The 9745-nt window shown below is 35.9% G+C and overlaps 1 protein-coding gene across 1 annotated transcript; it reads left to right on the top strand.

Annotated features, from left to right (window-relative positions):
- Window positions 1–918: 918 nt before the first annotated feature.
- On the top strand, window positions 919–8726 carry pax9 (paired box 9). Its single transcript, XM_056477471.1, has 4 exons — window positions 919–1122; window positions 1602–2228; window positions 4184–4323; window positions 7707–8726. The coding sequence occupies exons 1-4, from the start codon at window positions 1119–1121 to the stop codon at window positions 7959–7961; spliced, it is 1026 nt and encodes a 341-aa protein (XP_056333446.1). The 5' UTR covers window positions 919–1118; the 3' UTR covers window positions 7962–8726.
- Window positions 8727–9745: the final 1019 nt, after the last annotated feature.

Here is a 9745-nt window from a genome sequence, read left to right as displayed (position 1 = left end):
CAATATTTATTGAGAATTTATTATTTCTTTAACTATTGTGCCAGTCTAATGGCTCACGTTTCACTTCATCAGACATACACAGAACAATTTTGTTGACCCCTTTCAAGTTGTCGTCATTTTATATATATACTTGAATAACTGTATCATTATGCCATTAATTCATAATCCAACGAAAATAAAGGAAGCCTAAAAGAATCTTATGGCCTTGCCGAAGTCATGTTTTTAAACGAGTGACTAGTGTTTGAAAAAGAGTGTCTTATGAAGAGTTAGCGCAATGCTAAATATCATTTTGATTATGTAAACCATCCCCATTTTGCTATTTAATTTCTAATAAAGCTAAATAAATAATTCGTAAAACGACTGACGGGACCAATCCATTGTTCCATGTTTCACCAGCCGTCTCTTCTTCTTCTTTTATTATTATTATTATTATTATTATTATTATTATTATTATTAAATAGCCTTTAAATCGTCAGTATGCAACTAGTCTATTGCTATTCCACCAAATCAAAATGCATTTGTAAATCTGCTTTTTTATTAACTATTTTTTAAACGAACAACTTAAAGCGAACGCGTCAGAGTCAAATTAAAGATGATATCAGGTTAAAACACGCAAAGTTTTCCACTTTAATAGTCGACGTAATAATTAGAATTATGCTTATGAAACAAAATAACAGTACAATGCTGCAAACACTTACCATTCAAGATGTGTCTAAAAAGAAAATCAAGACTCTGGGAACCCTGTCCACTAGTTCAAACGCGAAAGGGGAAGCCTACGCCAGTGCAAACGCCTGTCATGTCAAACTTGTCAGCCAATAGAAAACCAACATGGAAGAAACTCGCTGTGTGATTGGCTGGCAGCACCTCGTTTTGGAGACATGTGTAAATGGCCAGCCCATCATTTTCTGGGATTGAAATGTAAGCCTGTGTTCCCTGCCATAAGGAAACAGAAGGCGAATTTTCCTCTCTTGCAACTAATCGCTATCGCATCCGTCTCGGACGCTTAATTTTCATCCGCATCTGCTTCGGTGCTATAATTACCAGCTAAACTGGACTCGGAACAGGTCAGAATCGGACAGCATAGTGAAGTTTCTTTTTTTCTCGGGAGGCTAAACGCAATGGGTAAGATCCATATTCATGTTTTCCCACATGGGAGCGGGCATGCATAAACACATTTGAGGAAAAAACTGTTCGACATTTAAGTAATATAAAGTTCTGATCTTGACTCAAAACTGTTAAAATGACTGATGCTTCGATCGTCATTTCGGAAATTAGAGTGGCACTTTGCCGCGATAGTGCGTAATCGCGTCCAAGACGTGCCTGCCGAATGTACAATTTCGTGTATTATGACCTATGTGGTAAAGAATGTAGCAACGTTGTTTTTACAGAATTTGTTTTGTGACACTTAGCTCTTTGCATTAAACATAAATTAAGAAGCGAACACGATCTTTAATTGAAACTAAACACAAAACACATATGCGTTGAATTGAATCGCAAACAAATCCGACGTTGTACTGAAACATTAAAGTTTATCGATCCATTGTCTATGAAGATCTGATGTTTTATGCTATTTTTTTCCTTTTATTTATCTGCATAACTAGAGCCAGCCTTTGGGGAGGTGAACCAACTAGGCGGTGTTTTTGTCAACGGAAGACCCCTACCCAATGCCATCCGGCTCAGGATAGTAGAGCTGGCCCAGTTGGGCATCAGGCCTTGTGACATCAGCAGGCAGCTCCGCGTCTCTCACGGCTGCGTGAGCAAGATTCTGGCTCGGTACAACGAAACCGGCTCAATACTTCCCGGTGCAATTGGCGGCAGTAAACCGAGGGTCACGACCCCAAACGTAGTCAAGCACATTAGGACTTACAAGCAACGGGACCCTGGCATTTTCGCTTGGGAGATTCGAGACAGACTGCTCGCGGACGGCGTATGTGATAAATTCAATCTGCCCTCTGTCAGCTCGATTAGTAGGATTCTCCGCAACAAGATCGGGAATCTGTCTCAACAGAACCAGTACGAGTCGAGCAAACAGGCCTCTCATCCTCAACCCACAATACCTTACAACCACCTGTATTCGTATCCAACTCCAATAGCAGCCAACGGGACTAAAGTACCAACTCCGCCTGGCATGCCCACTCTTCCTGGACACATGGCAATGCATAGGATATGGCCTTCCTCTCATTCTGTTACAGATATTCTGGGCATTCGATCAATAACGGAGCAGCAAAGTAAGCATCCTCTCAGTTTTTGGTAATACAAACTTTGTCCTTGTTCGTGTGAGTGTGTCTGTGGACATGCCAAAAGACTGTTCTCAGGCCTGTCAAAGCGTGTGTGAAATGTTGTGCATGTCTGTGTTTATCAAACGAAATTAAATGAGATGTTTTTTTTTAGAGATGGAAGGACCAAAACGTAAGCTGTTAAAAATGAAAAGCTATCCAAAAGTCGATAATTTTATTGGACGCAATTATTTAAGAAGTCAGCAAAATTTTAAATAGGAACACATTATTAAAGCGATGTGGGATGATTCAAACATTGTGCTGAAATTTGTGCAGAAGCTCCACGTTTGCATTAAAACAGACGGTTTAAGGCTTTTTCTAATAATTATATAGCGGATGTGGAATATTTTGGGTAACGAAGTATCGGCTCAGCAAAGTGGAAAAATAGCTATTCAAGGCCAGCAGCGTTATATAGGCTACTAAGGCCCATATTTTACACGATTTATTTAAAGTACATTTTATCTTTTTAAAAACAATTTGCGAATGCCTACACAGTAATGCTTTTCAGAAGCCTGAGCATGTTATACAACGCATCACTTGAATTGAGGCCGAGCATTTTATTTTTTTCAATTAACGTCCTTAATTCTGTCGGTCAGTGAATATTAAAATAATCTAAGAGAAACGTGGAAACGGAATAACACTATATGCAACCTTGATAAATCTGTTTGTTTGCCTGATCCTGTTGTTTTATGTGTACAGTATCATGTGAAGGCCGCAGCCTGTCTTATTTAATTGCAGTTGTTCGCCTCTTCAAAGGCAGTGTTGACAATAATGCTTCAAACGCAGATGAGGATATTGAGTTTAGGCGGCCTTTATAATCTATTAATGCATTTCTAAATGATAAGCAGATGTTTACGGCAGCTTTTGAAAACGTAAATAAAATATGATCTTGGCAAACTGAAAAAGGTGTAGCGTGCAACTGTTTCACTATTTACAACATTAGTGAAGCAAACACCGAAATGTACTTTCGAGGAGGGTTTGACATGAAGAATGCATGCTGAAAACTTTTAGACAGTTTGTCATGATTTAGAGTTCACCTACAACCAATGGGGCAACTCTCCTTCTCTCTCTCTTTCTCTCTTTTTCTCTCTCGTACACACAGACACTGAGTAATGGTTGTTCATGCTCAGACATCATTTGGTCTTCAAGCTAAGTAATCTATGCATTTTTACTAAATTTGCTCTATGTAACTGTATATTTGCTTAACATAATCGACCTTTTTAAAATAAAAGAGCGACTAAAAGTGATCCCCGAATGATCGATGTGCATAAGCTAAAGAACAGATTGTCAAAATGTCGTATCGTTATGTTGTATTCTGGGTATGCTTTGTGAAATAATACAAAGATGCACACATAGATCTACACGTGCTGGAAGGGGGAAATCTACTTTGTGGCCCTCTCAGGTTACAACACTGGTGGGCTTGCTTTTCCAATTTCAAACTTTAGGAACCGTGTATAATATAATATCCATCAGGCACAAAGGGGAAACGGTTAAAGTAAATCTAATTTGTCCTCCCAGGAAGACGCTGGGTAAATGTTAGGCAGGACTTCGTGTACTGTGAGCATCAGAAGATAAAGAAATAACCATCTAAATTCACATTTTGATGTGTTTTCATTCGTTTGAACAGGAAGAGCACCGTTGTGACTTATAGGGACAGCATATATTTATCAACTTATTTTATAAGCATTATTGCATACTTATGAAAAATATGTCTTGGTATTTTAACGATACAGACGGCACACGCTGTTATTATATGACACTATATAACGTGTGTGTGTGTGTGTTTGGTGAGTTGACGATGGTTGTCAGTACAGCAGACTGTACTGAATAAGTTCTTGTGGCAGTTCTCCTCCCCACGCTTGTCCTGTCTGACTCTAGTCTTCCATGTTTCTGTTTTGCCCCCCCAGTTAGTGACAATCCGTCCTTTCCCAGCGCCAAACTAGAAGAATGGAGAGCTATTAACAGGAGTAATTTTTCACCAGCGAATTCTCCACTAGTCAATGGTGTGGATAAGCCTCACTTAGAACCTGAAGCAAAATACAACCAGGTAAAAAAGCCTCTTCTAGGTATCCAGGTAAAAGCCAATCTAAAATGAGAAGAAATATCTGATTCGGCTAATTAACAGTTATTTTATTTTATTATTATTATTTTTTTCATTTTGTAATTCCTTGTGTGTGTTGGTGTGTTTTGGCGTGGGTAGGCGTATGAGGCCTTGAGGCCAACGTGTGACTGGCTTTTTATTTTGTTTGCTTTTTTAATGAAGTAGTTACAAATTAACTTTAGTATTGCACGTTTCCATTTTATTAAAACGAACTATACGACATTTACTTGGTTATGTTTTCGCGCAGCTGTTAAATATGTAGGACTATTGGTGGCTTTTTTTGTAATACCCACGTATCAAAATGTGTGTGTGTGTATGTATGTATGTATATATATATATATATATATATATATATATATATATATATATATATATATATATATATATATATATATATATATATATATATATATATATATATATATATAATTTTTTGACAGCGTAATACTGTGGCAAATAATAAATAAAAAAACTAAAAATAAATATGGTAATAAAGGTTGTGATATACTTTGAATATCAGTAATTAGCATTTTTACCCTGCTTTTTCCTGATAAAAACGTTTGTAATTTATATTGTGGATTCTTTTACTTTATAGTAAAAAAAAAGAGGAAAACGTTTTTCTAATACTTAACGAAGTTAACAATTTCCTCTTAAATATAATTTGTTCAGAAAAATTATTTGCGCTTTTTAATGTAACAAGTGTATATGCATGACGAGCCGAAGAAAAAAATAGTACAGCAATACTGTTAGATATTATGAGTTTATAAAAAAAAACTATTCTGTGTCTATAGATCTATTTTAAAATGTAAATATTTCGTGTACAGACAAAAGTCCTGTTGTTGCTTAGTCTGTTTTATTAACGCTTTAATGCATTGATGTGCATTAATAAATAGACGTAAACATAACTAACAATAAATGATTATAATAACAATAAATTATTAGTAGTAATTATGTAAGTGACTGCTGGTTTTTAATGCAGTCTTCCATTTGAAACCACTTGTCTTTAGTCACGAAATAGCCTATGCATTATATTCTTTTTAATAAGTAGTTGAACGTGTACATTATTACAGTTATTTTTATTTTCTGTTCACTAGAAACCAGTGATTGCTAAACCTCTTACCTCCATATGTTTTTAATGAAGGTAGTACTCGGATAGATATTATCATTGTTATTATCATAATTATTCATAGGTTATTAAGGAATGCCTCTGGCTCGTGGCTGTTGTTCTTCATATTCAGCTCCGTGCCGACATGTGGAACACAAACGCTGCATTTGTCAAGAAGCTCGTGCACTTGAATGAGAAGGAGAGCGTGCGCGGACAATGGAGGGGACTGTCGAATTATTTATTCGTGCACTGCTGGGCAGCAACAAACAGATTGACTAATCGTTTATTGTGGGTCTTTGAGATTTATGCGTCGTAGAATTCGATGGAATAAATCTTTATTACTGATGCTGAAACATTGTTTTGGCGGAAATGATGCGTATACTGATTGAAACCTAAAATTCAGAGTACAGTTTGCTTAAGAAAAGAAGATTGTAACCTTCAGATAGATGATGAATAGCACTGACTCCTGAATGTTTGAGTCTGTCATCTTAGATAAATGATCAGATATCACGAGTCAGACCAGCTTACGCAATAAACGAGGACAGTAAATAGATAAATGGCTGTGGTTTAAATAGGTTATTTATATCTGTCAGAAAGCACGACAGCTTGAAACCCAAATATATATAAAATTACAAACCAAGAAAGAGCACCGAAGATTAAACGTACTTTTAATGAACAAATTGTTATGTGAATTTCATAAAATAAACTGATACATTTGTGTGTACGCTATGAATAGAATATCTATTATTATTGTTATTATTATTATTATTAATGATATACTCGATATTATTTGTCTTATTTTTTCAGAAAACGTTTGTTTCATCCCAGATACATATATTACAAATCTAATTTCTTTTTTTATTTTATTTTACATTTTGTGGGGTCCCAGAAAAACAGAATAACGCGACATTTGAGCAAGTTTATTAAGTAAAATCTCTGGACACGGCGTGATGACATAGGTAATTAACAGAAACAGACAGAAACATCAGTTCAAGGTTTATACTTGCATATATATTTTTTTACTTTGTTTCATGTTTACTCTATTTAATGGTAATTATAAAGACTAGCTCACGATGCCAGAAGATATCAAAAATGCTAAGTGAAAATTTTGATGTTCATGAAGGACCGAAATACATAAATATAACTCGATCGACGAAAACATTATTTTGCTATAATTAGTCGCGTGGCTAAGATAACCTGTCACGGCTTATTTTCGTCAGCTCCTCGGTAAAACTTTGCTGTTGTTTCATTGCATCAAAACATTGTTTGAAATAAATAGTTTACTATGCACAGGTATGCATTCTCTGTGATAGCTACACCAACAGCGCGCAATTAATGATGCAATTTAAATGTAACATTAGCACGAATATATTATAACATTTTAGAAAAAAAAGTTTCCTTATCGCGCAGTAGTTTAAAATGAACTTCAGCGATTTCGATCTAGGCAACACTTTCTTAACGATCATAAAAGCTCATCAGATAATTTAAGTCCAATATTAAACGAAAATAATCCGATTATCCCACCAAAAACAGCCGCTTTTACATGCTCATCTGTAGGCCTGTATGTCACATATACTGTACCTTTCACTGATGGTCAATGAACGGTCCGAACGTTTGACTTCATTTGAACATTTTTTAAATCCTTATCAATTAATTATTCTACATTTTTAAAGCGTTTAATTTTTAAAAGTCAGGTCTTACCCTTCATTTCGTTTTTGTTTTATTAGTTTGTGCATGACTGGCAACGAATGCTTTTTGTGCACAATGCAAATGTGGCTTGTTTTCTGTGCTGTTTATTAAATGAATACCATATCCTTGCATGTATCTACATGTGTGCAATAGCGCTAAAGGTCAAGAATGTCATAGCGAGTAAATCACGAACAAATTCTTACAATGCAACAAAGGCGATTTCATCTGTGCAAAACATTTCCAGTAGTCAAAGACCACCCTGCCTCAGAATTTCTTCCCTTTATGCTGAAAAGCCTTGGTGAATTGCTCTCATCCTGAACTGATATTGACAATCTGCCAAAGTGTTACAGACCTGCATTTCCCTCAATGTAGCTTTTCCATTTTCCAATCTTATCCTATCCACAGACTCTCCAAAGCCTCTTTTTAACGTTCACCTGACACCATCTCATCCTCGCTAGATATCTTTATGTCCATCTCTGTGACCGTGTGTGGTCTGTCTCCAGAAGTCTTACGCTCCCTGCTCTCTGTTTTCTAGACGCCGAATGGATTGCCCACAGTGAACAGTTATGTCACAGCTCCCAGCATCCATCATTACCACCCTCCCACCCAAGTGTCACCCTACATGGGGTACAGCGGCACCACGTCGGCCTATGTGACCGGCCCCACATGGCAGCCGCCCAGTGGCAGTGCTCTCTCTCCCCACAGCTGTGACATTAGCAGCCCGCTGGCATTCAAGAGCATGAGTGCCACACGAGATTCCGTCCATTCGCTGGTGGCTTCAGCTCTATGACTGTACTAGGAGAATCAGTGTGGGGTAACAAACAACAGTCTGGCTCTTTCTACATGGACCAATCGCTTTACGATATTTATGAAAGACTTGTTGTACGAGCCATGAATGCCTACATTCTTTTGCTCCATAGAGTCTCATGGATATGAAAAGGTCTTCGTGTCTGATCTGAGCAGAGGATTGAGCAGTAAAGAACATCAGTGCACTTGATCTAGTAGTGGTGGGCTTCCCTCATTAAACGGCATCATCACTTCACCTGAGTTCAGTTTTGGTGCTTCTCTCTGTGAAAATATTGTTCTTGTATTTTTCCAAGAAAACTGATTGAATAAGCAAATCTCATGTAAAACAACTGAGCAGTTTGCATTGTTTTTTGTTGTTGATGTTGTTCAGGGTGTTAAAATGATGATGTCTAGATGTTCTGCCTTTTTTTATTTTTTACCTTTTTGATAAAAATCACACTTTTGTCTTTTTGGATACCAGTTTCACAAATACTTTGGATACCAGTTTCACTAATACGGTATGCCAGAGCTCTTGGGAAAAAATGTTACATTTATTTATTAGATTGTAAGGTATGTTGAATGAAGTGCAATTGACATGCGTATATGGAGAAAAGGCATTACATGAGACATTGACGCACATTTTGATAACAGGAACATTCAATCATTCATGCAACATGAATTATCAGTGAAGCTGCACACCTCCAGACATTGCACAATGAAATTGAATGTATCTTATTAAAAGAGACATGTGTAAAAACTCTGATATAAATGTCTTTTCTTATTTATTTGTAACCTAGTTTTGATTTCTTGAAATCAAAATTTGATGAGATTGGGTTTTTAATGATCGTTTCATAAAATATTAGATATTTATATTAGTTTAATACAGGGATGTCAAACTCAATTGCTGGAGGGCTGCCGCTCTGCAGTTTTGTTCCAACCCTAATTAACCACACCTGATCAAACTAATTGAGTCATTCAGGCTTGTTTGAAACCTACAGGTAAGTGTGTTGGAGCAGGGTTGGAACTAAACTGTGCAGGGCTGCGGCCCTCCAGGAATTGATTTTGACATCTCTGGTTTAATGCTATTATAAAGCTACAGTGCTCAGCATAATTGAGTACACCCTTTTTTGAAGATGAATATTTTTATCCATTTCTCAGTAAATATATGCGGTGTATTTAAGCAAAACAGATTTAGTAAACATATATTTCTTACAATAATAGAAAGATAGTACAATTAAATTCAAGCAAAATATTTATATTACAACCTACAAAATTTCAACTACATTTTTCTCTTTTTTTTTTTTTTTTTTTGCTCTTGATTTTTACTCTTTATAAAATTAGTTTTTATTATTTTTCTTTAACATATACATTTGGATGTACTTGATTTTGGACCATTATCGTACGTTATTTTGTAAGATATGCTCCAGATTTGGCTTCAGTACTGACTAATCTGTATATGCCCAAATATAATATTGTAAAGCTTCATATTATAAATATGAATTTAAAAAATAGATTTGTAAGGGGTGTACGTATATATGCTGAGCACTGTATTTCAAACAAAACTTGGGTACATTATGGATAAACCCAACTGTTAGGTTATGTAAATACATTTTTTAACCCAATTGACTTGTCAATAACTTACCCATATTTTGGTTGAAGAATCTCAACAATTTAGGCAGGATGTAGCCCTTGATGTAACTATAAATACTAACTGCCACTATTATCACTTAATTACTCTATTACACCTATATTATTACTACTAAAATACTAATAAAATGGCTATTATAA

The sequence above is a fragment of the Danio aesculapii genome, chromosome 17 (assembly GCF_903798145.1).
Source record: "Danio aesculapii chromosome 17, fDanAes4.1, whole genome shotgun sequence".
NCBI lineage: Eukaryota > Metazoa > Chordata > Actinopteri > Cypriniformes > Danionidae > Danio > Danio aesculapii.
This window is presented reverse-complemented; position numbering and strand designations above follow the sequence as displayed.